Genomic DNA, 27,691 nt, shown 5'->3' with positions numbered 1-27,691 from the left:
GGTCAATTAGATTATGAATTCCGTAATTTGTGGTATTTAATAGTTCGTGGTAATGATAGGTACCTTTCAAATTGTCGTTAAGTACCCAGCCCATCAAATATTGCCCAATATAAAGCTGGCGAGATACATTGGCTGTGAACTCATCGCAACTTGTAAGGAAATCGTGACCTTTCAAAACAGGTTGGTTTGTATTGATATGTGTAAAATATAAAGTTTAATTTGCCTTGAGGACTTGCTCAGTTCGCGCCAGTAAAATTGCAAAATAGACGTTTTGTACTTAAGTTTTTTTTTTACTATAATTCATTAAAACTTTATCCATATAATATGTAAATGACAAAATAATTTAAAAAATTATACGTAACTTTTGGCGGGAACATTGACAGATATGCTGTTTTAAAAAGTTTTTTTTTTATATAAATATTTGTTTAATATTGTTAACAAAATGTCAAGTGTGTCTGTGATAATTTTTTTGTTTTATTGTATTAGTGTTGTGTTTTCACAAGGATCGGGAAACCAAGGAAATTGTAAGTATTTAAAACTGCTTTAATAAAACTAAAGACCAATTATTTATTTAAAGTATACTTTTTGTTCACCATAAACACGCGAGTATTCTTTTTTTTTATATTTATTTAAAAATAGCAGGTTAAGGTAAAAAATAGAAATAAAAAATACTGTATATAATCTAGGTGCTTTGTTGTACGATCAATGTTGGTTGTTCAATTCTGTTTTGAACGTTTAGGACAGAAAGTTTAGTTTTGTTTGTAATTTGTATTATTTATAACCTGGCCGTTTTAAAATTATCTACGGTTCGATGAGTTTTAATTGATTTGATAAAAAATAATTGGTAGGTATTTACAGATATTTACCGATATCCACAATATGCTGTGTACATTAATTATATACAAATACCCGTTTTTTTTTTTTAAATTTGTTCAATTAAAAATTAATCATAAGTCAAAAAGGAGGATGTACTTAATTCTATAGTAGTTTTTTTTTATGTTTGTTACCTTATAACTCCGTCAGTTATAAACCGATTTGGAAAATTCTTTTTTTTTTTATTTCATCTGAAAAGATATACTTTCAAATTGTTCCAATAGAAGTTTTATCAAAATTAGTTTTGTAATTTAGTTTTAAAATCAAATGACTAATTTTGCCATGGTTGAAGTCGGTTTTTTTTTTGTGAAACACAAACTTAAATGATTTACTATTAAATATTCATCAGCGTCATCATACCAGCTGTTAACTATCCACTGTTGAACATAGGCCTCCTTCATAAGGGGGATTTTTGCCGCTAATTGTCATGCTTGGCAGGCAGTGTTGGCAACTGCAATTATTCTGTCGCTGGGGGGAGGGATTGTTAATAATACGGACTACCAGTATAATTGCTAGCAATAAACCCTGTCAGGTCGACCTCCACGTGGTCCCTCCTGGAAACCATCGTGCTGAATTCCAAGTGTATTCATTACGATGGGCCAAATGACCTGCCTTTTCATTCTCACCTATCATCCCTCACTGGTGCCCCGCCAGCGTATACCATTAGCGCAGGCGGGGTCACCATTCCATGATCACCTATTAAAAAAAAAGAACATCAATTTATCAGCTCTCTAACTTGGGCAATTTTGCATTTAAATTTATTACTTATTTTTATTCTACCCGCAAATTCAAGACGATCAGTCTCCACAAATCAATGTTGTTTAGGCGATGAGGTTCGCTGGGAAATCTTCATGCAGTCATTTTGGAATGATATCAGTTGGTGACCATGTGAATATGCTTTATATTTGATAAAATTAATATCTTGGACATTTATCCAATGTCTGATACTTCCAAAAGACAAAGACCAAAAGACCATAGACTTTGTACAAAAGTCGTTTGCTTGGGTACCTCTGTCCCATTCGTGTTTCAACCGTGAAGCAGTTGTGTTTGCATGGCTGTGTTCCGGTTTGAAGGGTGGGATATGGCGTGAATTTACTGGGTACAGAGGAATAACACCTGAGTCCTCAAGAATGGCAATGCATGGGGGGTATCATGGGCGAAACAGTATACTCTGTTATGTCCATGGTACTGCTCATGTCTGTAGGCGACGGTTACCACTGTCCATCAGGTGGGCCGTCAGCTTGTTTGCCAGTCTAAGTTGTATAAAAAAAAATATATTTTAAGCGTTCTCATGTTATCACCTGTATGTTTTTTTTTTATTGTTTTTGCTGGTGTCAGTTTTGTTATAATGTAATCGATGACTTAAGAAAACGTTGTGTACATCTGTAATTGGTGTAAATGCAAGATGCAAGCCCTGTATACCAATTAAAATTAATGTCTGAATTTACACTGTTGATGTACCTTTTAAAAATAAATAAATATATAAATTTACACGTCCCTTTATGGTCTCACTTAACCAGGTTTCACTGTCTATGTATATCCAGTGAACACGCACCTTTATCTTCGTAAACAGAATAAAAGAGTTATGGACTTGTTATACGTAAATATACAAAGTAGATTTATGAATATTTACATTGTAGACACGGCACGGTCTTTTTTATTGGATGAGAATTAAATGGCAACATTACCTGTAGTTATACTCTGTTAAGACAAATTAATATAATAAATTACACTTATTACATACACCGTGCGTTTTTAAGTCACTTTCTTCCACGCACAACCACTCTTTGGAATCAACTTCCAGCAGCAGTATTTCCGAACCGATACGACAACATAACCTTCAAGAAAAGAGTATATTCCTTTTTAAAAAGCCGGCATCACACCTGCAACGCCGCTGGTGTTGTGGGTGATCATGGGCGGCGGTAGTCACTTACCATCAGGTGAGCCGCATGCTCGTTTGCCCCCTGTGTTGTAAAAAAAAACTATAGTTATTTACAATTGGTGCGCCGTGTGGTCCCGGCATAGAATGAGCCACCCTTTCCTGTACATGTCGTAAAGGCGACTAAGGGGACTTAATGGTCGAGGGTGGGCAGTAGGGTTTCTCTTAAAACATCATCAAAGCTTAACTGCGGTTGCCAACCAGTTCGCCAAGCGTGGCAACTACTGACAAAATTGAAATTTTATGAAGTCAAAATTTGGGTTTTTTTTTATACAACTTAGAATGGCAAACAAGCTGACGGCCCACCTGATGGAAAGTGGTAACCGTCGCCTATAGACATGAGCAGTGGACATAGCAGCCATGGACATAACAGAGTGTACTGTTTCGCCTATGATACACCCCATGCGTTGCCATTCCTGAGGACTCGGATGTTATTCCTCTGTACCCAGTAAATTCACGCCATATCCCACCCTTTAAACCGAAACACAGTCATGCGAACACAACTGCTTCACGGTAGAAACACGAATAGGACAGAGGTACCCAAGCAATCGACTTTTGTACAGTCTCCCTAGGTGAAGTGAAAGTGAAGTTAGTTCCGAAATAAAGGCGTATCTTTACAGGATAATATAGCGTAAATCAATAATTTACGCTGGCGGGCATCCATAAGAGATGAAAGGTGAGCATGGCCTTGCGTGACATGTGATATGGAAACGTGACTTATGGCACGTTCCATAAACACGTTAGAATGCGTGGAATGTTAAATACCTTCCTAATTTTATACCCCATATTAGCATGTAGTAGTTAATTTAAAAGGACTTTAGGGGTGAAGAGATTGTTAGTAATGAGGACTACCAAAAGTGATTTGAAACAAATAGGAATGCTCTAAATCACAATACAAAAATACACACATAAAAATTACAACTGAATTGACAACTTCCTTCTTTTTTAAGTCGGTTGAAAAATGAGAAAAATTCTGAATCCTTTTACGCATCACGTTAGGCATTATCCTTTTTTCTTCGCAATCGGGTAAGCGGTCACTTCTAAATTTTCTTTATATCTACATACGTTCAGTAATATGACAGACTTTAAGAAAAAAAAACCACGGCGAGCCGGTCACTCGACCTTGGTACCGGCCGACCGACCTCACGCCGGTACGAAATAAGTTCATTGGATATGTTCAAGATGGAAAAACCGGAGTTGCATACGAAAAGGATGTGTACATTGCAATATTTATTGTTCCCGCCCTTTTTTTCGTGTTTTTTTTTTTTACAGGATTGCACTACGAGGCAAAGACGTTCATCTAACATTAATAAATTTCATATCCATCATATGCAAATTAAGAAACACGATTGCTCTGCCATAAGCGAATTTTTTTTTTTTAATATAGCCAGTGTCGTTTAGGATGATGTTAGGATTCTAATTATACCCCATATAATCCAAACCTGTCCAAGCAATTAGAAGTTATGGTAGAATAAAAAAATTACGTACATACATGAACTGTGAACACCTTACGCTCCTTTTTTTGGACAGTCGTGTAAAAAATTATTATTTTTAAGCAACTTTTAAAAGAAGGAAGTTCTTAACTTTTTTGTGATTATGTTTCATAATCACGTCGTCATCGTCTAATTCTTTTTACAATCAATAATGTTATTACTCCCGAGTCCGTTCCGCATATTGTGCTCCTATTTTTGTTTTTAAATCAAAGATATTACTTGCTGCAGGTATTATCTTTAATCTATAGGTTGTAGCGAAATAAAATCGACTCGCAAACACACAATTCCGCGTTCTGAATTTAAATATTTTCAATGTATCTATTGTAATTCCGCGTTCTAAATTTAAATAATTTTAATGCACCCACAGACTTGATCTTGTCGTTCATTGATATTTACGACTACCTGTAACCCGCGGTTCCGTCCGCGTGAACCAGTACGTAAAGTTTTGTGTACTAAATGAAGATAAAATCTACCCGTATACCAAATGTCATTCAAATCCGTTCAGTAGTTTTTGTGTGAAATAGTAACAAACATCTATCTATCTATCATTACAAACTTTCGCATTTATTATATGAAAAAAAAATAATAGGATTGAAGTTTCTAGTTTTTAGGAAACAATAAGATATTTTTAGTCTAGTTAATAGTTTTTAATTATTACTTCATTAATATTATAAATGTGAAAGTGACTTTGTTTGTTATCTCTCAACGGTTTAACGGCTGTATCAATTAAAATGAAATTTGGTATACATGTACTATACTGTTTATCCTGGTCATTGGGCATTCCTGTGACATAGTCCAGTCACGCGGACGATGTCACAGGTAAGAACTTCTAATTCGCTATTATAATATCTATTATTATTATTAAAAAAGGGGCTTTTTTCAGCCAGAAGAGTCTGTGACAGTGCGACCTTACCATGATCGTTTATGCTCGCCCTTTCTTAAAATTCGTTGCTAGTTCCTATCAGTGATAGAAATTTTAATTTTTTTTTTAAATTTTTTTTTATCTCCTCAGAATATTGACTATATTTTCCAAAGTAGATATATCGTTTATATATGAGTGGGCTACATATACAAATTAAGTGCTGCGGCGTTTCTTCCTTATCGTAACAAAATCTGCAAACTGTTTCTGTCATAATACCTACCTATATGTTTATTAATACTCAATGAATAAAACCAGATCGTACGTAACGTTGCATGACTAACTGTTATTTGTAATGTCATGTCATCCAGAGACCAGTTATAACAAGCAGTTTCAAGATTTTTCCTTAACCAGTCTTTCAGTTGGTGGACATTGGGAAACCCCTGTGTGGCAAGTAAAATATAATATGATGTGTCACTGATTGCGAGAAATGAGATTTTGTATTTACAGTAATTCCATGTATGACTACGTCATTATTGTGTACCTAGGGGCTGAGTTCTTTTGTAAAATTTATGCCAATAAGGCATATACTACACAAGATGGGTCTATCTTCGGGCACACTGTGCAGACTGTGCGGGGAGAAATCGGAATCCATACAACACTTGATGTGCAACTGCGATTCGTTGGCAAGTATGCGTATGAGTCTACTGGGAACGGCTTATCCGGAGCCAGGGGACTACAGACATCTTAAACCGCGGGATATCGTCAAGGTAACACAAAGGATCTATGAAATGATGGTATAAGGCAGGGGGAAGCACAAAAGATCCCAATGGGTCGACGTGCAACAGCTTAGCTGACCCCATATACGAATATAAGATAAGATAACCCCGCTTGCGGTATCGGTAGACATTGTTAGGCCATTAGTGAAGGGTGATAAGTGAGGATGGAGTCAGGTCAATTGGCTTGTCATGACGAATTCACAAGAAATTAATTACGATGGTTTCCAGAGGGACCGCGTGGGGGTCGATCTGATAGGGCATATTGCTAGCAATGGAGATTAGCCTCCCCATTAGCAATCCCTCCCTAAAATTGCCGTGTGGTCCCGGCATAGAATGGACCTCTTCCTTTCCAGTGAATGTCATAAACGACTAAGAGGGCTTACGGTGGAGGGATGTGCAGCAGCGTCTCTCTTAAAACATCATCAAAGCCTAACTGCCAGTTGCCAATCCGCCTGCCAAGCGTGGCAACTACTGGCCAAAACACCTATGTATTTCCTAGTAATAGTATACACATATGTACATAAATAATACATTATAGATAGATTGTATTAAGTTAATTAACTATCCGCTAGGCCAGTTGCAACAAACTGATTCTAGAAATAAGCGTATTTATACCCTTGACTTTTTTCCTGCTTGTCTGACCTCTAGTAGTGCGGTAGTAAGCGGCGTTGCTATGAGCAAATAAAGCCTCACGTTCGATTCTCAGCGGAGGAATTTACAATATGGATTTTTAAGTAAATTTATATATAATATATATATATATATATATATATATATATATATATATATATATATATATATATATATATATATATATATATATATATATATATATATATATTATACAACACAGGGGGCAAACGAGCATGCGGCTCACCTGATGGTAAGTGACTACCGCCGCCCATGGTCACCCACAACACCTACGGCATTGCAGGTGTGCTGCCAGCCTTTTAAAAAGGAATATGCTCTTTTCTTGAAGGTTGTGTTGTCGTATCGGTTCGGAAATACTGCTGCTATTAAACTGTTGTTATTAAACTTGTAAAATAAAAGATACAGTGATTATTTTAACAACTTGTTAGCAAGTGTGGGCTTATCTCTAAGAGAGATCTCTTCCAACCAATACAGTGCGGGGGAAAGGGATTGTTAGTAATGGAGACTGAGAATCCCATTGCTAGCAATATACCCAACCAGGTCGACCTCGCGGCTCCCCCTGGAAACTATCATGGTCAATTCTTGATGAATTCATCATGATGGGCCAACTGGCCTGTTTTCATTCTCACCTATCACCCTTCACTGGTGCTCCGCCGTATCCCGTTAGCGCAGGCGGGGTTACCATACCATTTTCACCCATCAAAAAAAAACAATACAGTGCAGTGAGAGGGAAAACTATTAGCGATTGATTATAAGAGATTGCTTTAAGCGATAATTCAGCCTTTTGTATATGCACATTCTGTATAAATACTCCTTGTATACATATCCATTCTTTATAGGTGATAATGAAATAGTAACCCCACCCGCGCTATCGGTATACACCGGCGGGGCACCAGTGAAGGATGATAGGTGAGGATGAAACAGGTCAGTTAGCCCATCGTGACGAATTCAACGAGAATTGTTCACGATGGTTTCCAGGGGGAACCACGTGGAGGTTGACCTAATAGATATTGCTAGCAATGGGGCTGTCAAACTCCATTGCTAACAATCCCTTCCCCCCTATACATATCTATTGTAAGCAATAAAGAGTTTATTATTATTATTATTGATAATAAAAAATATTAATTTATTTAAGATTAAGAAAGAAATAATACAAAAAAGGAGAGGGGAATTTTGTACAAAAGTCGTTTGCTTGGCCACCTCTGTACCATTCGTGTTTCAACCGTGAACCAGTTGTGTTTACATGGCTGTGTTTCGGTTTGAAGGGTGGGATATGGCAGTGAATTTACAGAGTACAGCGAAATAATACCTGAGTCCTCAGGAATGGCAACGCATGGGGGGTATCATGGGCGAAACAGTACACTCTGTTATGTCCATGGTTACTGCTCATGTCTACAGGCGACGGTTACCACTTTCCATCAGGTGGGCCGCCAGCTTGTTTGCCGCCTCAGTGGTATAAAAAAAAAAGATTTTGATAAAAAAATTATGGGATCAATCTGTAACTATATCCCTTTAGATAAAAAAAAAACAATTTTTCAATGCGGTTTACGAGGTTTGTCCGGAAAGTACGTATAAAAGTTTTTTAAAAATTTTATTATACAATTATTCAGGTAAATCAATTTTATCCCCTTCAAAGTACTCCCCCTGTGACATAATGCACTTGTGCCAACGTCGTTTCCACTGTGAGAAGGCTCCTTGAAAGTCCTCTGGTTGTAGGTTTCTCAGCTGCCCCGTCGTAGCTTTTTTTATCTCATTTATGTCCCCCAAATGCCGCCCCCGAAGTACCAATTTGGTTTTTGGGAACAAGAAGAAGTCACACGGGGCCAAATCCGGCGAATAGGGGGGTGTTCGGTCACCGTAATGGAATTTTTACTCAAAAACTCACGGACAACAAGAGAGGTGTGGGCAGGGGCATTGTCGTGGTGAAGAATCCAACGCCCCTCTCGCGCCAATTCTGGACGAACTCGTGCCACACGAGCTTTGAGGCGTCTGAGCACATCGACGTAGAATTTTCCATCAACTGTCTGGCCTGGAGGGACGAATTCTTGATGGACAATCCCCCGAACATCGAAAAAAACAATCAACATTGTCTTGACATTTGAGCGGGATTTTCTTGATTTTTTTGTTCGTGGTTCCCCGGATGTCTTCCACTCTTTGCTTTGGGATTTTAATTCGACATCAAATTCACGGCCATTCTTGCCGAGTTTCGAGAGAAACTTGATTACGACGCGCTGCTCTTCAACGGAAGCGGGCTCCATGCCGACGGGGTTTCGTTAAGAGGTAACTTCACAGATGGCGTGACAAGCCAGTTCGCACCGCACGGCGGTCAGACCAGAACTGAAGCATTGTTAGGGACATAAGGAAGGGGTCCTGCGCTTACCTGGCCTCCCCACTCCTCTTTCTCGCATTCCAGAACACTTTTATACGAACTTTCCGGACAGACCTCGTATAACTTGCTATTCAATCGGTTAGTCAATCGAGTCGATTATAATTTTTTTTATATTATCATTAAGAAAAAAAAAACAAGCAAACTCACTTTCACATTTTTTTTTTAATATTTTAAATAATATTAAGGATTCAGCGATCACGGGCGAAGCCGCGGGATAAAGCTAGCATCTAATAATAATGCAACAAATTATTTACCTGTATTTAATAACAATATAATGACTGACTAATATATATATTTATATATAGTTATTTGTTTTGAAATATTTATTAGCTTTTACAAGGTTTTCCTCTAAATGTATATTATAATTACACGTGTATTAAATTTTGGACTTTATTGCGATAGACTGATATATCAATTTCCAATGTAAAATACACGAATTACTTCCTTGCGCAATAACGATGTACCTAGATGACGCACCGGTTACTTATTACTTAGAAATATTTCGTTAATTATGAAATCTGTTAGCGTTTGTCTTTGCATTAACTGTTAATTAAAAAAAATATATATATTTATAAAATAAAACTTGTAAATTTCACTGTTCTTATTTTAAAATAATGACGACGGTATTACAGACAGGCCACTGCTATTTTGTTGCAAACATGATGTCATTAGATTTTAAAATATTTGAATTTAGAACATGGAATTATGCGTGTTGAATTTTTAAAATATTTGAATTCAGAACTTGGGATCGTGCGTGTAGAATTTAGAATATGAAACATCTTGTTGTTTATCTTCGTGTAAGTCGCTTTTTAAACCGACTTAAAAAAAGGTGGAAGATTTCAATATGGTTGTTTTTTTTTAATATTTATTTATATACAGTCAGAAATATTGACTCTACAATTGTTTATGAATATTGACAGATAATTACGCCGTTGCCACATTTCATCAAGCTAAAGTTATGGACGCTCATAATTATGGAGCAATATATACTTAGTACCTACTTATATACAGTTTTAATATACAGATATGTATGTATAGATAACAGAAGAGATACACAAAAGAAATCCTTCACGATGCAATTTCATTATTATATTATTAATTAGCCTTACAAATAAATTAACAATTGCACAAAACGTATATGTACCTTGAAATATAAAAATAAAAATGGCGTCTTAATCTTCATTACGAAGCATTGTTCGCGTCTGACAGGTTGCGTGGAAAAATAAGAAGCACCTACGCATAGCTTACAAACCATGGTTTTGACGTGGTTTTGACCTTATTTCTTTTAAGACTACCATTCTATGTTACATAGAAAAAAATATACCAATGAGATGGCAAACAAGCATACGGCCCACCTAATGGAAAGCGGTTACCGTAGCCTATGAACGCCTGCAATACCAGAGGTATTACGCGCGCGTTGCCGACCCTAAAGAAACCTCTTTACCCCTCTTTTAATGAACCCCATGCTGTAGTCTCTTGGGAAAACCTCGGCAGGGGGCTCATTCCATAACCTGAGTGTTCGTGGGAGGAAACATCTCTGAAACCGCGTTGTACGCGACCATTGAGGCTGTAGGACATGAGGATGAATTCCCTGTCGATGGCGAGCCGTACGATGGTAGAAAGTGGCCGTGGGTATCATATTGAACAATTCCTCTGAGCATAATCCGTTGTACAAGCGGTAGAGTTATTCGCCTGTACCCTGTCAATGCACTGTCATATCTCACCCTTTATACCTAAACACAATAATGCGGAGGGAAAGGGATTGTTAGTAATGGAGACTGAGAAGCCTATTCTTAGCAATATACCCAACCAGGTCGACCTATCATGGTTAATTCCTGATGAATTCATCATGATGGGCTAACTGGCCTGTTTTCATTCTCATCTATCACCCTTCACTGGTGCTCCGCCAGCGTATACCGTTACCGGATACGGCGGCGGGTTAGGCGGGGTTACCATACCATTTTCACCCATAAAAAAAAAACTATGAAAACACAACTGCTTCACGGTAGAAACACGAATGGGACAGAGGTGCCCAAGCAAACGACTTTTGTACAATGTCTCCCTCTGATAATCTATCTATATAATCTAAACATATAGAGTACTTTATATACTTACTCTCACGCGAAACCGCGGGTAACAGGTAGTTTACGATATTTTTTTTTATTGGATGAAAATGAAATGTTAACTCCGCCCGCGCTAACGGGATACGCTGGCAAGGCACCAGTGAAGGGTGATAGATGAGAATGAAAACAGGCCAGTTAGCACATCATGATGAATTCATCAGGAATTAACCATGATAGTTTCCAGGGAGAACCGCGAGGAGGTCGACCTGGTTGGGTATATTGTTAGCAATGGGATTCTTAGTCTCCATTACTAACAATCCCTTTCCCCCCAGCTTACGATATTAGTAATTTTTTTTTTTACAGTACGACTATGCATAGTGGAGGGGCGCGGCACATACAAGCGCGCCGCGCGGCACTGCCCCATACTTGATCAGGAGGACTCCAAGGTCGAGTGTGTCCTTGGTACTGATAGGTAAAGTACCATAAGGTTTCTTCTATCATCGTTATCTCCATTTACGTTGGGGAAATGGAATTGTTAGTAATGGGGCTAGCGTCCCCATTGGTTGATAGGTAGATATAGAATTTATTTGCATCACTTACAGCACACAAATAACATTAGCTATTAGTAAATATTAGTACTGCAGTGTCCCCCCCCCACCCCTTTGCCTTACCACATAAGTCCCTTATTCCTCTCGTTTACCAATTGCCCCGCCTGTGTATACCAATAGCGCGGGCGGGGTTGCCATTCCATTATCACCCATTAAAAAAAGTATATTCCTAGCAAGGGAGCAGTTAGACCCCATTACTAACAATCCCTTTCTCCCTTTCTTCTCAGGTTGGACTGCTTGCGACGTATCAGCAAAGGCACAGTGGACTTCGGCGTCTTCAGTCCGGAAGACCTGGTTGCTGCGCAATGGGCAGGAGTAGACGTACTGGTCACCAACGAGCTGAGGAGTAAACCGAGTGTGTTTTCGATTGTTTTTAACTTTTTTTTTAATTTTTTTTTATGCAACTTAGAATGGCAAACAGGCTGACGGCCCGCTTGATGGAAAGTGGCAATCGTTGCTTATACACATGAGCAGTACCATGGACATATAGTAGGGCATTGCCCGTCAATTTCCCCCCCTCCCTTCCTTCTTTAGCTACGGCTGTGGTGCATCTAGAGACATGAATAAAGCCATAGACATTATGACACATAATTTCTACACATAACTTTTATCAGAGGGAGACTGTACAAGAATCGATTGCTTGGGTACCTCTGTCCCATTCGTGATTTTACTGTGAAGCAGTTGTGTTAGCATGGGTGTTTTGAAGGGTGGGATATGGCGTGAATTTACAGGGTACAGAGGAATAACACCCTCCTCAGGAATGGCAACGCATGGAAGGTATCATGGGCGAAACAGTATACTCTGTTATGTCCATGATACTGCTCATGTTTATAGGCGACGGTTACCACTTTACATCAGGTGGGCCGCCAGCTTGTTTGCCATTCTAAGTTGTATAAAAAAAAATCTGTGATGATCTTTGGTACCTCTCATGTGGTGTCGTTCCTCTGTCTGTGATCTTATATAATTATACAATAAGGATAGGTATCTTGTAGTTACAATCTATACATATATTGGCCCAAAAACAGATTTATTAGATATCGGTTATCCAAAATATAATACCGAAAAGATGAACGCGTTTATATTGAATATAGATATCCGACTGGTATGGGCGATATCGTAATGGGTGGTCATCAATGTACAGAAGTACACAATATATAGATTTCGGATTTTACCTATCTCAGCCACGCAATGCATTTCACTGCTATAACCCTCATTACACCGAAAGACAGCCATGCGAGTACAACTGCTACACGATAGAAACTCGAGCAAGTCAGAAGTGGCCATGAAATGTGTGTTTGTACAAATTCTCCCTTTGATCAAATTTTTTTTAAAGGATGATAATGGAATGGTAACCCACTTACGCTATCGGTATACACTGGCGGGGCACCAGTGAGGGATGATAGGTGAGGATCAAAGCAAAGCAAAAATCAGCGAGCCCATCGTGATGAATTCCATAAGAAATAATCATGATGGTTTCCAGAGGGCATATTGACAGAGTATATTGCTAACAATGGGGCTGTTAAGACCCCGTTACTAACAATCCCTTCTTCCCGATAGCACATTTGATGCTTCAATTACATCTTCATCAATTCTTAGCTAAGAAACATGCAAAGTTTTTAATGTCAGCTAGATTTGAAGTCGGGTTTTGTAAATTTCCAGAACCATTCGAAAGATCGGTAGTGGCGGTCGCGAATCGTCGCATTTTATTGGACGGGATGACGTCTCTGCATGCTGTCATGCAAAACGCCACCCTTTGCCACCCAGGAGTGGGTGTGGACGATATACGACCGATGAGCGACACACTGTCTGGGGTAAGTTCATTTCAAATGTCGACTTTCAAAACTTTACTAGTGACATAACGGACTATTTTCATTTTAATGCTTAAACTTCTGAACCGATATTGATCAAATCTTTATGTGGCCACATAAAGTATTTATCGATGCTAAAACAATATTTTTTAAAAATTTTATCGATCTGTTTGCTTGTTTGTTTGATTATTGATGAATAAATGAACTTTATTTGCTCAAACACAGGGTAACACATAAGACATTTTTAATGTTAAAGTAAAGACTCTGTATTCAACCGTATGGCATGCAAATATTTGGAATTTGTTTCTAAAATTTTGCATTAAAATAATCTTCAAGTGAATAAAACTATTCCTCAATAAAGGCTGTCAGGCTTTAAAAATGTTTTTACCCTGTAAATTCACTGCCATATCCCACCCATCAAACCGAACAGCTATGCAAACACAACTACTTTACGGTAGAAACACGAATGGGACAGAGGTACCTAAGCAAACGACTTTTATACAAAATTTACCTCTGGTAAACAAAATCTCTTGGTGGTCTGGCTGGTTCTTTGTAATAATAGAATCTTTGCGGAGCAAAAACTGCTTAATGCTGAGGAAAATCTGTTTATTTTGTAAGAATACTTTACTAGTTAGACCTAGTATCGAGACCTTCTTGTAATAAATCTCTCTTCGCTTCCAGATTGACACAAATTACCTGACTATTAATTATTATGCAACCTTTATTAATGCAAATTGCCATAACAACTGTAGATAGTGTTATCCGTTTTATAATCTGTGTTATTTAATGACATAATTATTTTTTTTTATTAGCAAACCTACCAAGAGGAAACTCCTTTGTTTTTCCAACGTACAATTCAATATATTTTTCATGGCTATGTTACAATTTATGAATATATTTTCAAAGTAATTGAATATTAAACGCTAGTGACGTATTCGGGACCTTCATTTTGAATCACTTTATATATGGATGAAAACCGTAATAATATTCGTTGCGTAGTTTAAAAAATATAAACATATAATTTTGACAATTTTTGAGGGTAACAATATAGAGTTTTCATTCATTCATTATGGTACTGTTTTTTTTTTATTTAAAGATTATTAAAAAAACATTACGACATTGTAATTATAATAATGTGCCGTGTGGTCCCGGCATAGAACAGGTCACTCCTTCCTTTCTTGTAGGTGTCGTATGAGACAACTAAGGAAGGATGGACAACAGCGTCCCCCTTAAAACATCTCCAAAGCCTAACTGCGGTTTCAAATCCACCTGCCTAGCTTGGCAACTAGTGGCAAAACCCCCGAAGGCTTATTGTTCAACAATGTACAGTTAAAGGCTGACATGAGAACTATAATAAATGTGAAAGTGAATTTATTTTCTCTTAATACCTTAACAATTAAACCAATTATCATGAAATTAGGAGTTTAGGGTACAGGAGGATTAAGTTTACTCTTTATCCGGGTCGATTAATATATCCCGTTTAAACAGAGTAAGCCAACGGCAGGCATGAGCGTATTTAACAATGAAGTCGTGTCTATCCTAGAATTGTCTAGTGCCCAAGTCAGGATGCGAACAGAGCTTTTAATTATACGCAAAAGACACACAGTTGAGAGTATATATGTACCTTTTATAGGCCTTTTATGCCAGGCCAACAAGGGGAAATAATATTAAGACCCTGCTTGTATCTGGCGCTTCGGTGCAAAAATTTTCTTGACGTGGACGTCACGAAAATTTTCTCCAGAAAATAAGTACAGTCGATTTAAATCGTCCACCGAATGTGGCGCATCCCATAAGAATACGTGCAATGCATTGTTGCCGATCTTCCTCCGACCGAAGATCCGCGCCCCGATGACCAATCAGACGTCGAGTGCGAGCGTTTAGCGATGTAACTTAGACTTAATGACCACAATCAAAGTCCAGGTGAAAACCAATCTTGTGTAGTGTGTTCAGAGTAGAAAATTGTAAGCAATATGATATATTGACGTTCCGTCGCGGTTGATCGACGACCGAAGATGGCCTAATGTTACGCTAGCTTAAAACTACAAATAGCTTAAAACTAATAATTTTATTAATTTCTTTACAGTATTTGGAGTCCTTGGTGTTGGAGAGAGCGTGTGATCCGAAATTATCGCTCACTGAAAACCGTATCAAGTCGCTGGCCCAGTTCTTCGGGAAGGCGTGTAAGGCTGGTCCTTGGGTGCCGGACCAATGGCGAGATGCTGAACTCAGTAAGATTTTTTTTCATAATACAAAGCATGCTGCATAAACTGAGGGAGACTGTACAAAAGTAGTTTACTTGGGCACCTCTGTCTCATTCATGTTTCCACTGTAAAGCTGTTGTGTTTGCATGGCTGTGTTTCAGTTTGAAGGGTGGGATATGACAATGAATTTACAGGGTACAGAGGAATAACACCTGAGTCCTCAGGAATGGTAACGCATGGGGTGTATCATGGGCGAAACAGTATACTCTGTTATGTTCACGGTACTGCTCATGTCTATAGGCGACGGTTACCACGTTCCATCAGGTGGGCCGTCAGCTTATTTGCCATTCTAAGTTATATAAAAAAAACTGACCTTCATCATTTCAAACTGAAAACATTTCGTGGGAAATGTATGCATAAGATAAATAAAAAAAAATATGTCATGAAAATTTTTATAAAATATCTTGTCACGAAAAATTAATTAATTCTTAGAGCGCCGTTATCGGTCGCTGTGCGCGGCTTGCGGCGGCCGCTGCGACACCAACGACCCCTACTGGGGCAATCAGGGCGCCCTCACGTGTCTGGCGGAGGTTGGAGATGTCACGTGGGCTGAGTTGGAAGATGTCCAGACTTATTTTGGGGTGAGTACTCAGCGTGCAGGTCCCGGATTTTTTGATATATGATAATGGAATGGTACCCCACCTGCGCTATTGGTATACACTGGCGGGGCACCAGTGAGGGACAATAGGTGAGAATGAAAAGGCAGGTCAGTTAGCTCATCATGACGAATTCAACGATAAATTAGTCACGAAGGTTTCCAGGAGGATCCGCGTGGAAGTCGACCTGATAAGGTATATTGATAGAGATGGACCTCCCCATTACTAACAATCCCTTTCCCCTTCTAGATCCCGGAATAGATCTCCTCTTCCTTTGCCATGGATATCGTGAGAGGTGATCAAGGGAGCTGAAAGTCGAGGAATGCGCAACAGCGTTCCTTTTAAAATATCACTAAAAGCCTAACTACGGTTGCCAACCTGCCTGCCAAGCGTGGCAACTACTGGCAATCCTCCAGCCTATGGCTATGTTCAGCAGTGGACAGTTAATGATTGCAACAATTTTCAACCGACTTCAAAAAAGAAATGAGATTCTCAATGCGTTTGCATTTTTTGTCACCTCAGAACTTAGTCATAAATAAAATGGGATTTTTTTATCTTAAAGGATATGCCTTAAATTAGGTCCCATAGAAATTTTATCAAAATTCGTTTCTGAAATTTAGTTTTTAAATCAAAACTGGTTTTGGCACAATTGAAGTTGTTTTTTTTTTTTTTCCCAAATCGATTTACAACTGACGAAGTTACAGTAAACAAACATTAAAAAAACATGCAACCAAATTGAGAACTTCCTTCTTTTTGAAGTCGATGCAGAAATATTTTTTTAATTTTTTTATTTTAAAATTGTTAAGGGTTTTTACCTTCTTCGGGTAATGTATATGAGTCCTATTGGTATTTTATGCTTATAACACGTTAACATTTCAGCTGACCCAAAGAGAGGGGCACGCGTCAGCGGACCGCTTCGCGTACCTCTGTCGCGACGGTTCCTTCATGGACCTCGACGGCTCAGAGCCCTGCGTCTGGTTGCACAGACCCTGGCCCGTCATCGTTGCTAAACGGTAAATTCAATTTTTGTCAAACAAAATAGAGGTAGCAATACTTTTTTATGGGGAAAAGCCTTTTGCGGATTAAAATTCTTATGGCGTTTTTAAATGGGAATTTGCTATGTGGTTCCGGCATGGAATAGGTCATCCCTTTCTTTCCCAGTAAGTATCGTCTGAAGCGAATAAGGGAATGCTCGAAGGATAGGCAGCAGCGTCTCTCTTAAAACATCACCAAAGCCTAACTGCGTTTACCAAACCGCCTGCCAAGCGTAGCAACTACTGGCAAAACCTTCCAAAGATGAGGCCTATGTTCAGAAGGGGACAGTTAACGGTTGATTTGACGATATTGTCTCACTGCTGCGCAAAGATCTTCCGCATCGCCTTTCAAAAGTTCTGCCCCACCTCAAACCAACCAGACCAGAGGGAGACTTTATACAAAAGTCGATTGCTCAAGCACCTCTGTCTCGTTCATGTTTCCACTGTAAAGCTGTTGTTTGCATGGCTGTGTTTCAGTTTGAAGGGTGGGATATGGCAGTGAATTTACAGGGTACAGAGGAGTAACACCTGAGTCCTCAGGAATGGCAACGCATGGGGGGTATCATGGGCGAAACGGTATACTCTGTGATGTCTACGGTACTGCTCATGTCTATAGGTGACGGTTAGCACTTTCCATTAGGTGGGCCGTCAGCTTGTTTGCCATTCTAAGTTGTATAAAAAAAATCTCAGTCATCGAGTCATCGCTTCTTGAACCAGCCTCGGCGACGTTGGCCAGCTGTAGGTACCCAAGGACAGTACAGGTGCAATCCTTTACCCACTTATTGGGACTCATGTGGTTAATGCGATCCGCCCAATCCCACTTAGGTTTGGTCGACTTTTGACAAATTACGAGTATTTACGAAATTTTAATTTTTTTAAATAAATTTCGGAAATAATAAAGTTATTCATTTGCGAAAATATTTTTTTTCAGGAAATCAGCTGAATCCGTGGCAGCTCTAGCTAGCTCCCTGAGAGCGAGTTCAGTTCTGGTGGATCATCATTGGCGTGGTGCTTTGGCAGCGCTTCTCGAGATACACCTCGGTCTGCCGGATCCACTGCAGCCGCCAGTAACGCCTATGGACTACCTGGCCAGAGCTAAGGGCTTCAGGGAGGCTTACAGTCAGAGCGGATGTGATCCACCCAGGTAATTTTAATAAGAAAATGTTAAGGTAATAATGCAAGTGTATGGCAACACTAATTTTATTTATTTATTGTCTGTGGTTCATAGACTATATCATAAAAAAAGAAAAAGTGTATAGTCTTGTTGAGTCCTTTTTCTGATTGTAGTGTAGTTGAGAACAGATGATGAATGCTTGGATAGCTAGTTCAACAGAGGGAGACTTTGTACAAAAGTCGATTGATTGGGTACCTCTGTCCCATTCGTGTTTCAACCGTGAAGCAGTTGTGTTTGCATGGCTGTGTTTATGTTTAAAGGGTGGGATATGGCGTGAATTTACTGGGTACAGAGGAATAACACCTGAGTCCTCAGGAATGGCAACGCATGGGGGGGGGGTATCATGGGCGAAACAGTATACTCTGTTATATACATGGTACTGCTCATGTCTATAGGCAACGGTTACCACTTTCCACCAGGTGGGCCGTCAGCTTGTTTGCCATTCTAAGTTGTATAAAAAAAAAACACTATATATAAGATTCATGGTGCTGTTACCACGGTTGCCACATACCATCAGGCAGGCCATTAGCTTGTTTGCCATTCTAAGTATGATAAAAAATTAGCTTTATTTAGTTTGGAACTAGGTGACGCTAAATATATCTCCAGTGGTATTTATTTATTGGTGCCATTTGTCCTTACAGGCACATCACCCTGTGCACAACGACGATATTGGAGAAGAACAAATGCGAGTGGCTGAGCGAGGCAGGCGCGGTGTACGGCATCGCGCCGCCCCTCCAGTGCTCCCTAGGGGGCAGCACTCGGGACTGTCTACACGCTGTCGCCAGGGGCGCGAGCGATGTGGTGATCACCAGCAGCGAGTGGCTTGTGGCGGCGATGAGGTCAGTACTGTCCAAATTTGAGATTTAAATATTGACGTATTCAATGGGGCCAGGGAGCTAGGAGTGAACAAAAATACATAGATATTGCTATATATAACCCATAATATATATGTTTATATACTTACCTACCTTTGTCATATCTATATACTGCCAACCCGACTGCCAAGCGTGACAACTAATGGCAAAACTCCCCTTATGGAGAAGGCTTATATCCAGCAATGGACAGTGAACGGTTGAAATGATGATGATGATGATCCATTGACGAATATGTTAAAAGTTTATTATCCAAAAAAATATACATACATATATATATATATATATATATATATATATATATATATATATATATATATATATATATATATATATATATGTGTAATATTCACCTCTATGGCAAATTTACGAATCTGCAGTTTTTTCAAATTTGACATTTTTTTTTAAATCTACATTTTGCGTCATACTACTTATTGTGGCTTATTTTCAAATTTCTATCTCTAACGGTTAAAGAAATCGAGTAGCTCGAATCTCCATATTTTTGTGATACACCCAAAGTAAACTTAGCATATATTTATAGTATTTTCTATAATAAACACTTTAATTTGAAAATTTCAACTCTCCTAACTCCCCTTCTCGTTAATAGAAAAAGTCATCAGGGGTCCGCTCATTTTAACGTCGAATTTTCTATCCTTTATTGATACTGTATCACCACTTTTAAAGCGTGGCGCGGTCAAAAAATCAACTGCATTCATCCCCACATATCAAACATCACTGATGCCCCGCCAATATGCACCAGTAGAAGATGTCCATTGTAAAACTGGCGCCTTGTTTCAGGGATTACTCAGTAGCACCAGTACTTCACGAAGCCACACCAATCGTGGAGAGAACCAGCACTGTGGTCGCCGTAGTCCGCGCCGACGCTGGCATAACCGACATGTCAATGCTCAAAGGCAAAAAGGCTTCCTTCCCGAGCTACGACGGTGTCGCTTGGCACTCCGTTGTTAGATATTTCATGAGAAAAGATAACCTGACTTGCGGCGACATGGGACAGTACTTCGCAGAAGTATGCGCTCCTGGTATCGAGAGCCATAATGTTAGCAGGAATGTTATAAAGAAGCTGACCAAGAGTTGTTACACTGATGATGGGGTTATCATGGCTGGAGAATTGCCAGCGTTGAGAGCAGTTATCGAGGGAAAGAGTGATGTAGCGTTTATAAGTATGAACACTTACAATATGTATACAGGTTTGTGTTTTTTAATCCATTTTATTCTAAGCCATCTTAATATATTTTAAGTCCTTAATCCTCAGAAAAGGCAAGGCACGAAGTGTGCTATGGAAGTCACCATTTATTTTGTGGTCTCCATGGTGCTGTTCATGTCTATAGGCGGTGGTGTTCCACTTCCATCAAGTGGACCGTCAGTCTGCTTATATTTTTTTTATACCACGAAGGTGGCAAACTTATATACAACCATCTGATAGTAAACGGTTACTGCAGCCTATGGCCGCCTGTAACACTAGGCGTGTCACGTGGGCGTTGCCGACTCTGAAGAAACCTTAATGTGCCTTTTTGGGTAATAAACCCATTGTAGTACTCATCCCCATTTTTGTAGCATAAAAAAAAAACTTGAATTATCCACTTTTTTGTGATAGTATTACAAAAAATTGGATGTACATGATGATCTTGTCACAATTTTTCCCCGTTTCAATTCTTCGGAGCAAAGCCTCAAAAAGTTTATAAACGACACAATTGTGAGGTGACAAAATTTAAAATTAAACCGAATAGAGAGCCTCATCTTTTTTTAATGTCGGTTGATAAGCATAGACAATTTTTTTTTAAAATTGCAGCTCAACAAATTACAGAAGACTGGGCGAGTAGCCAAAAGAAATTAGTACCAGTTTGCCCCGAGGAAAATAAGAAATACTGCTTCATAAGCTGGTCGAACATTGGCCATATTTTAGCATCAAAGAATTTAACAACGATGAGACGCCAGGAAATCATAAATGTTTTCACGAAATTGGATCAGTTGTTTGGCAAACACTATCCGTTCCACAACGCCATGTTCTCTATGTATGGTCCATTCAACTTTAAATTAAATATTTTGTTCCATAATGACACGAAAATGTTAGCCACGGACGACATGTTGAACACGCATCCGTACGATAACATCCCTTTAAATTTGGAACGCAGCCTTCGAAATTCAAACATTGACAGCTGTCGAAGTTCTGACTTCGTGGGAAGTTTTGGCGCCAATATGAAACCAAGTATTTTACTTATACTTTCTCTAGTCGTTTATGTTATAAGAACTTAATGTAATTTTAGCGCAATTAAAGATTTTTGTATATGATTTATTATAATTATATTGTTCAATACCAATTTGCATTTTTTTTATTTTTCTGTTTTCTTTTTTTACATAGTGATTACCCGATGCCCACCCGGGGGGAAAAGAGATTGTTAGTAATGGAGACTAAGAATCCTATTGCTAGTAATATAACTACAAACTATCATGGTTAATTCCTGTTGAATTCATCATGATGGGCTACTAACTGGCCTATTTTCATTCTCATCTATCACCCTTCACTGGTGCTCCGCCAGCGTATCCCGTTAGCGCAGGGTTACCATACCATTTTTATCCACCAAAAAAAAACCCTATCCCCACCCAAGTTATTTCTGCTAAACGAGTAGATCAGTTATTTTCTGTCCATTAGATTATTTTTATGAGAATAAATAAATTATTATAATAAATTATTTATTGTCATAAAATATATAGATTAGGTAGAAATGACACTCCTACATTTTTCTTGGTGAAATTTGGATAATATTGAGAATTCATGTAACAAATAGTTTTACGAGCAAGGAGTAAGCTATTGCGTTGCATTTTGCGAGCAATGCGGACCAAGTATCTGTTCCCTCTAGGGTTAATATTATGGGATACCTTGTCAAAATTGAATTATTAAGCTAATTTGGCTTCCCCCAGGTAGGATTTGTTAACGATGTTGTCTTTAGTTCCCATTGCCAGTAATTAGGCATGGGAATATGGAAACCGATCGGATATATATATATATATATTAGATTTCTCTGGACATTGATGGTGGAAGAAAGGTTCGTATATCATCCATTTCGATATCGCCCATATAGATTTTATTTTCGAATATGTTAAAAGAGTGTAATTCGATATTATTTTTTGGATAACAGATTTTTAACATATTCGTCACTAGCGATTCGACCCGGCTTCGCACGAGTAGACAGCATTTTAAAAAATCAATATATAATGTAATAAAAAAGTTTCAGCCAATTTCATCTGATCAGTTTTTTTTATATGTCATTCTTTATATTGATATAACTTTTTTTATTTATGAACCAATTGATACAAAACAATCATTAAATGTTAAGTGGCGCAAACTACAAATTATTAGTGAAACCCGCATTCAAATCTTTTGATTCTTTTTTATACCACTGAGGTGGCATTCAAGCATACGGCCCACTTGATGGTAAATGTTTATCGTAGCTTATGAACGCCTGCAATACCAGGGGTATTACGCGCGTGTTGCCGACCCTGAAGAAATTTCTTTACTCCCCTTTTGAAAAACCCCATGCTGTAGTCTCTTGGGAAAACCTCGACAGGGAGCGTGTTCTATAACCTGAGTGTTCGTGGGAGACAACATCTCTAAAACCGCGCTGTACGCGACCATTTAGGCTGTAGGATATGAGGGTGAACTCCCTGTCGATGGCGAGCTGCACGATGGTAGAAACTGGCCGTGGCCGATTGTTAGTAATGGAGACTGAGAATCCCATTGCTAGCAATATACCCAACCAGGTCGACCTCCTCGTGGTTCTCCCTGGAAACTATCATGGTTAATTCCTGATGAATTCATCATGCTGGGGTAACTGGCCTGTTTTCATTCTCATCTATCACCCTTTCACTAGTGCTCCGCCAGCGTATTTAGTCTGTGAGCGTATCCTGTTAGCGCAGGCGGGGTTACCATACCATTTTCACCCATAAAAAAAAAATTATGCTCCTTAGCGGAAAAATAGAACAATAATCATAAACAAAAATATTTTTACTGTCGACTCAGTGCAAATAACTTTACATGCTTTAAACATGTCTTTTTAATCTGTGCTGTGTGCTAGTGTTGCCCATTATACTACTACACTAAGAACCAAGAATAACAAGTCTTTACTAATCGTCACTAGACTTCACTCTGATAACTGTGTGCAGCGTTGCCAGATTTGGTATATTTTTGCAATTCTGGTTAAATAATTTTCTGTGTACGAAATTTTGGAGAAATGATACCTATAATTTTAGAAGTATTTGGAAAAAAATAAATGGCAATTTACCAGATTTTATTCCTATTTTAAATCGTATATTAAAAAAGTGATGTGAAAGGGCATTTTATTCTTTATATTTAGTCACTTGTGTAGTTACATGACAAAACGAATGATATTTATTAATTTTGAGAAAAAAAAATTGACATTTGGGTAAAAATAAGAAATTCCAGGTAGCAACCCTGACTCTTTGGCAATTATTATTAGTTTTGTATGTTTCGCGCTGTTTTCTTTGATTTTGATGAAACTTTTCTAATACGCATTACAATTCATAATTTTTATTATGACTACGGAAAACTTAAGCTCATTTTTGAAAGCATTAGATGTTGTTAAACAGGACCATACTTGCGGTCTTTGCTCAGAACTTTGCAAGAATCCTGTCACGTTGAGTAAATGTTTTCATTTAATATGTGCAGATCATTTCAAAGATTTAAAATATTGTCCCGTTTGTAAAATATCCCTAGACGGATGCTCTACCTTTTCTGATGATCGTTTGAATAAAAGTGTAGAGGCGGTCGCCGAGTTGGGCAAAATTTTTGATAAGTTCAAACCCGAAGATTTGAGACTAACTAGAAGCGCAAGTGTCGAGGAAAAGCCTAAGTCCAAATCGAAACCGTACAAAGCACCCAGTTCTAGCTCAAAAAAGGTAGGTAAAAATGTTCTATCTGATAAAACCAACCAGTTAAAACCAGACTTGGAGTCGTCGTTAGTATCCTCTATTAGTATTAAGACAGCTGAGAAAAGAAATAATAAAGGGGAGACTATGCTGCACATCGCGTGCCGTTTAGGCAAGCTCGATAAAGTTACAGAATTGCTAAATCAAGGCGCTAACACAAATACTAAAGATAACGCAGGCTGGACACCCTTACACGAGGCTGTTCAAAATGGCAGATTGGATTTAGTAAGTCTGTTGTTACAGTACAATACGTTGATAAATGTCCCAGGTCAGGGTAATGAGACTCCATTGCATGAAGCGGTGAGATTCAATCACATAGATATAGCTAGAGAGCTGGTGAGGAATGGAGCCGATATAAACATGAGGAACTGCAAAGGTGAGACCCCATTGCAGTTAGCGGTTGGTGAGATGAAGGAAACATTGCTATCAGCCTCCGAGGATATTGTACACACTCAAACAGTGAACGTAACTCACATGTCTGCATTATACTCGGAATTGGATTCCGAGGACATACGGATCTACTGTGTGTCAGAGTATCGCACTGTTCATAACAAACTCAAGTTGCTAGTGAAGCATCACAGTAATTTACATATCGAAGCAAAGTTTACTAAGAAAGTAACACATTTGCTGGTAGACACCGAAGATGATGGGGTCTGTCCATCAAGTTTAGACATTCTTCAAGGGATAGTCATGAACATATGGATATTATCATCGCAGTGGATCACAAAGTCCACTGACAGTAAATTAGAGCCTTTCGGTAATTATGAAATAACAGGAATAGGTTCTAAATCCTACAATGGTCCTAAGAATTCCAGATACAATAAGTACAAGCAATTGCCTGGGCTTTTCAATGGTTGTCATATATATTTTCACAATTTTAACACCAAATATGAAATATCGAAGTCTATAGTTGTAAATAAAGCTATACTTACTAAGTTGGTAACAGACGCTGGTGGAATCGTGCTCAGGAGGGTGCCGAATCCAGAATCGATACCGGAATCAGAGAAATTGGTACCGTATCATGCGAAGAGGGATGGAAAATTGACTGACTGCTCGCATTATATAATATTCAAGGACGTTTACGAACCTATGTATAATATGAAACATTTGAAGGCGTTGCCAGTGGGCTGGCTGATTGAATGTTTGGAAAAATATGAGTTGTGTGAGCCCATCGATTATAATTATTTATAATTTATTATTAACGATTGGTGAAATATGATTAATAATTTATAAAGTCATTCCAATATTTAAGCAATATTATAAATTGACCAAAACATATCCACAATTTTACTGTTATAATACAATACGAGAATATATTTGAATTCTGAGAACTTTTCAATTTTAAAACAAAATTTTTTTTTTATTTTGGTAGAATACCAGTGCTGTCAATATATGCTGTTTAAGCACCAGTGAAAGAGGATAAATGAGAATGAAGTTTTTTTTAATGAATGATAATGAAATAGTAAGCCCGCCTGCACTATCAATATACACTGATGGGGCACCAGTGAAGGATGATAGGTCAATTGACCCATCATTTTGAATTAAAAAATAAAACAATCACTATGGTTTCCAGGGGGAAACGCGAGGAGGTCGGCCTGATAGATGAGGAGCTTAATCCCATTACTAACAATCCTTTTCCTCATAGAACGAAGGTTGATGAATGCTACTAGCATTAAGTCCGTCTTTTGTACCATATCTCACTTGGTCAATATAGTTAATTAATAAATGAAGCTAGGTGAGTTGGCCTATCGTGACCAATTCAGCAAGAACTAAATATGATGGTTTCAAGAGGTGACCATGCGGAGGTCGATCTGATAGGATGTATCGGTAATAAAGAAGACTTGATTCCCCATTACTATCTCCCACAAAGTGATCTGATTAGACTTTTACGAAATTGAGAATTATTCATTATGGAGACCATAAAGAATGTAATAGGGAATTTAATTAATTAATTTATTCTGATAGGGGTGTCTTTGCATTATAAATAACCTCTGCTTTAGTCTGTAGTGATAGGCGAGAAAAAAAAATATTCAAAGCCTATTTTCCCGCCAATATATATTTGTTTTTTAATATTTTTTTTTCTATCAGTAAACTTCGAGTGACTACTGTGATTTACGAGCATAGATTAAGGACCTATTAAGAATGTAATATGATGGCGCCATCTGTGCTGAACTTGGCATAAGCTTCTCTATTATTAGTGTCTAGGCATTTACTAATCAAATCCATTATGATTTTTAACAATTGTATTTTTATTTGAGATTATTTTTATCATTATTTAATAATTAAATGACTATTATTAGACATTATAACAAGCCATACAATTGTGATAGTACCTAAGTGTATGCAATGCTAAGTGCATGTAGAATGAAATTGAATTATTTACATGTACATAATATTAAGAATCTACCAATTACATAGGATCGGTTTTTGCTTCACGACAGAAACACGGATAGGATAGAAGTACCCAAGCAGGATGACCTTTGTACAAAGTCTCGATTCTACATTATTGTCTGAATAATTTTAATTCGTTAAAAAACACATGTTGCTTGTTTACTAATTGTTCCAAATGTAAACAAATATGGGTACTTTTTATTCTTCCATGGAATGTGTTTAAAATAAATATTTATACTATACGTTTTTATAAAAAGATGTTTTATTTAATACCTATTTTTGAGACCAGTGTCTATTTATAAGTGAAAGTTACTGTTACAATACGTACATTACGACATTTTCAAATGACTTCAAAAAAGGAGGTTCTCAATTTGTTTTGTTAAGTTTGTTGCGAGCTCTTCTCAGCAATAATTATAAATTGACAACAACTTTCCGAACGCTGCAGTAGATAAAAAAAAAATCACCAATCAAAAGACCTTGTAAGCAAGTTTATTGGAATAAAGACGATTTAAATTGGAGTTTATTCAAGTTTGTTATCTCATAACTCCGTCATAAACCGATTTGGATTATTCTTTTTTTTTATATAAAAAATTACAGAATATTATAATAATTTTCTATACTTTTTTTATATCCTTTATCCGCCGGTGTATACCGATAGCGCAGGCGGGGTTACCATGCCATTATCACCCATTAACCCCCCCCCCCCCCCTGCGTTATCAGTATACACTGGCGGGGCACCAGTAAGGGATGATAGGTAAGGATGAAAGCAGGTCAGTTAGCCCATTATGACGTATTCCACTAGAATTAAACACGATGGTTTCCAGGGAGAACCACGTGGAGGTCTGATGTCTAATTCCTGATGAATTCATCATGATGGGCTAACTGGCCTGTTTTCATTCTCATCTATCACCCTTCATTGGAGCTCCGCCAGCATAT

General features: G+C 38.1%; 2 protein-coding genes across 2 annotated transcripts; both read left to right on the top strand.

The window, feature by feature from the left end:
- Positions 1-224: 224 nt before the first annotated feature.
- Positions 225-21,738, top strand: LOC113510025 (transferrin-like). The gene is made up of 11 exons (XM_052898347.1): positions 225-524; positions 11,410-11,518; positions 11,882-12,009; positions 13,314-13,465; positions 15,546-15,690; positions 16,156-16,304; positions 17,199-17,332; positions 18,285-18,497; positions 19,169-19,366; positions 20,198-20,607; positions 21,210-21,738. The coding sequence occupies exons 1-11, from the start codon at positions 443-445 to the stop codon at positions 21,671-21,673; spliced, it is 2,184 nt and encodes a 727-aa protein (XP_052754307.1). The 5' UTR covers positions 225-442; the 3' UTR covers positions 21,674-21,738.
- A 2,066-nt stretch (positions 21,739-23,804) lies between these two features.
- LOC113510022 (BRCA1-associated RING domain protein 1-like) lies at positions 23,805-27,011 on the top strand. Its single transcript, XM_026893441.3, has one exon. It carries the CDS (start codon positions 23,972-23,974, stop codon positions 25,553-25,555), a length of 1,584 nt encoding a protein of 527 aa, XP_026749242.2. The 5' UTR covers positions 23,805-23,971; the 3' UTR covers positions 25,556-27,011.
- The last annotated feature ends 680 nt before the right edge of the window (positions 27,012-27,691 follow it).

This window comes from Galleria mellonella, unplaced genomic scaffold, assembly GCF_026898425.1.
Source record: "Galleria mellonella isolate WM207_F2 unplaced genomic scaffold, CSIRO_AGI_GalMel_v1 utg121, whole genome shotgun sequence".
NCBI lineage: Eukaryota > Metazoa > Arthropoda > Insecta > Lepidoptera > Pyralidae > Galleria > Galleria mellonella.
This window is presented reverse-complemented; position numbering and strand designations above follow the sequence as displayed.